Raw genomic sequence first — 3,094 nt, 5'->3', positions numbered from 1 at the left:
CCATTCTTCTCAGAGTCATCCAGTTTGTTATGATCCACACAGTCAAATGCCTTTGCATAACCAATGAAACACAGATAGACAGAAATATAAAACTTAATTTGCTTGGAGTTGTGCTGCCAACACAAAGGCATGTGGTTCAAGTCCACTGGTTGTTTCACAGGTTAAAGATGGGCAATCTCTTCTCATGTGATTTACAGCCACTGGAAACCCTCTGGAGAGTCAACTATGAGTTCTGAAATGGCAGCACGTAACAACAACATGGAATAAACCAGAGAATTTGGAGGTGGGGAACAGCTGCTTTTGGAGGAAAAAACCCAATCCTTACAAATGAATAAATTAATTTATGGAACGAGATGTGAAAGATTAAGTGTTGAAAATGTGTGACTATAGCTGGAGGTTGTCTGATTCCCGCTGTGAAGTGGGTTGTAACTTAGTTAATGAATCGTGATTAATTTGGCAGCACTGAACAACAACATGAATCCCAAGAGTCTAATCCAAATTCCAGATTTTTCAGTTTGGGGAGAGTGGATTGCTCTAAGTGAGACAGTTTGTTCTTCCTGAATAAGGAGTAACCAGGATGTTGAGATTTATTCAGAGTAACATGCATCTGGATCCTAGTCAAGCTTGTGTGTCTTATATGCCAAACTCACTGACACCCAGTCTATTCTCGCTCATGCCTTCCTCTCCACTAGGTTTCTAAGGCTTTAGAATCTTTACCAGAGGCGACCACCTCATTGGGATCCCACAGAGTACTTGACAGATTTGAACCAATGACCTTCCTGTCAGTCTTGAAACATGTGCTTCACTTTGCCACCAGAGTTGTTATCCTAAAATATTATTTTACTGTTTACTTATGGAAATCAGAAACTATGGGTCCCATTATTGGGATTTTTCAAACAACAATGCATAGAGCCCATAAGAAGCTGAGGAAACTCTAAGATGATGAGAGTATGTGACTTTTGACTAGAGAATCACATCTCTAGTAAAAAAAAATGCAGAAAGAATCTAAAGAATGACAGCACCAAGCGCGGAGAGTATCAAGCTCCATTCAGTGCACCTCAGCTTGATCTACCAAGAACCACAACAGGATGAGGGTAGGAAGGTGGGACAATGTTGCCTTGGAAGTAATCCTGCTTTATCATTCCCAGGGATCATGCAATGCTAAGATGGTCACAACCTCAAAGCAAAGATTAAAGTAGCAAATTGAATAGAACGTTAAGTTATTTCACTTCTGGAAAAAATGTCATTATGAATAAGGAACTCAGCTTTACTTAAAAACGTATGCTTCCACCACTCATCTCTAGTCAGTTCATTTCACTAAATTAGGTTGTACGCTCCTTTTTGAACATGAAGGTGGCTCTGAAAAGAGCCTTTGGGTTCTGTTGCGTAGCTGCGGTGGAAGCGCCTCACTTGGAGCTGGTGTACTTGGTCACCGCCTTGGTGCCCTCGGACACGGCGTGCTTGGCCAGCTCCCCGGGCAGCAGCAGGCGCACGGCCGTCTGCACCTCCCGGGACGTGCTGGTCGAGCGCTTGTTGTAGTGCGCCAGGCGGGAGGCCTCGCTGGCGATGCGCTCGAAGATGTCGTTGACGAAGGAGTTCATGATGCCCATGGCCTTGGACGAGATGCCAGTGTCCGGGTGCACCTGCTTCAGCACCTTGTACACGTAAATGGAGTAGCTCTCCTTGCGGCCGCGCTTGCGCTTCTTGCCATCTTTCTTCTGAACCTTGGTGATGGCCTTTTTGGAGCCTTTCTTAGGGGCGGGAGCCGACCGAGAAGGATCTGGCATGTCGAGACAGAGTCAGGATAGAAACAAACGGAAATGTGGACAGAGCAGGTCTATTTGTCATTTTTATATTCAAATGAAGGCTTCCATGTTTCTGGCATCTGATTGGATAGCGTGCTGTATGCTGTCATAAACAGGAAGAATTTATGTAAATAGAGATGCTGGTTTTGTTTTTCTATTGGACGACAGTGAGGTAGCCACTTCAGCCAATCAAAAAGCAGCTAGGCCATGTTGGCAATGTTCAATCAGCGAATCTTTGTTTAGAGGCCTTTGTTTTAAGGTGAAAGATCTTTGTTTATCATATCTGAACGCGTCAAAAAAGGGAAACAAACAGATTTTAGCGCCAAATCTGAATCTTTTTTTGGTATGTGTAGAATACAGTGGAAATTATTTTCTGAGGCCAAGATCTAGCTAGGGGAGATAGCTGAGAAATAGTGGAGAGGTTAGAACTGCTTTTACCAATTACTTTCTGTCTGTGTTGTTGCTGTTTTCTTTAAGCCGAAAGAATAAAATTATTTTTCCAGTTCTGTAGTAAATTCTAACAGTTCATTAGAAAACAAAATGTAGGTATTTGGGTTTTAAGGGAGTTCTGGTGGTGTAGGAAGCAAAGAGCTGTGTTGTTAGCCCAGAGTTCAAGCCTCTCAGGTGTTTCAAATCTACCAGCAGCTTCTGGGGAGAAAGATGGTCCGAAAACCCTCTGGCAAGACAGCTATAAGTTGGTTCTGATTCCACAGCAATGACTACGAATATGACTGTATATTTGCACTCAAAATAAAGCGAGTTTTAGTGGCAAGAAGCTGTGCTGCAATCCCAAGGCAGGGCGGGCGAAGGCTGGGCGGGCGATTCCAATCCATCAGATGCTCAGCTGGAGAAAGAGGAGCAATCTCCTCCTGTGCCAGTCGGATCCGAGACTGATGGTACACAACAAGAAAAAAAAGGGGGGAGGAAAAGACATACTTTCAATATAAGAGAAGGAATTAATGTATTTTAAATTACATTAATCCTGCATATTGTTAATGGTAAATGACTCCTTCCCTTAAGAGTCTAGATGTTTGATAGGTATGAACCCTTCTGGTATTCTAATAACTCCAGAAGATAAGTAGTATTGTTTCATGGTACAGATTTATGGGAGCCACTAGTCCCTGTGTCTCTGGCCAAAACCTATAAATAGAAGGTATTATCTATTCTGGTATCTTAGTGTTTCCGCATCAGCATCACCTGGGGAACTCGTTAGATAGGCAGAATTTTAGTTTACTTCTGGCAAATAATTTACTTTCTCTGAGCCTTCATTTTTCTTATCTGTAAAATGA

At 42.7% G+C, this 3,094-nt stretch overlaps 1 protein-coding gene across 1 annotated transcript; it reads right to left on the bottom strand.

Annotated features, from left to right (window-relative positions):
• Positions 1 to 1,406: 1,406 nt before the first annotated feature.
• LOC102857708 (histone H2B type 3-B-like) lies at positions 1,407 to 1,787 on the bottom strand. The gene has a single exon (XM_006893908.1). The coding sequence runs from the start codon at positions 1,785 to 1,787 to the stop codon at positions 1,407 to 1,409; it is 381 nt and encodes a 126-aa protein (XP_006893970.1).
• Positions 1,788 to 3,094: the final 1,307 nt, after the last annotated feature.

The sequence above is a fragment of the Elephantulus edwardii genome, unplaced genomic scaffold, assembly GCF_000299155.1.
Source record: "Elephantulus edwardii isolate Elephantulus edwardi_28Jun2011 unplaced genomic scaffold, EleEdw1.0 scaffold00133, whole genome shotgun sequence".
NCBI lineage: Eukaryota > Metazoa > Chordata > Mammalia > Macroscelidea > Macroscelididae > Elephantulus > Elephantulus edwardii.
The sequence above is the reverse complement of the archived record's forward strand: the minus strand, read 5'-3'. Positions and strand labels throughout refer to the sequence as shown.

What these genes read in the sequence shown, in the direction of transcription:
- LOC102857708 (XM_006893908.1), bottom strand. Translation starts at nt 1,787, where the DNA reads ATGCCAGATCCTTCTCGGTCGGCTCCCGCCCCTAAGAAAGGCTCCAAA.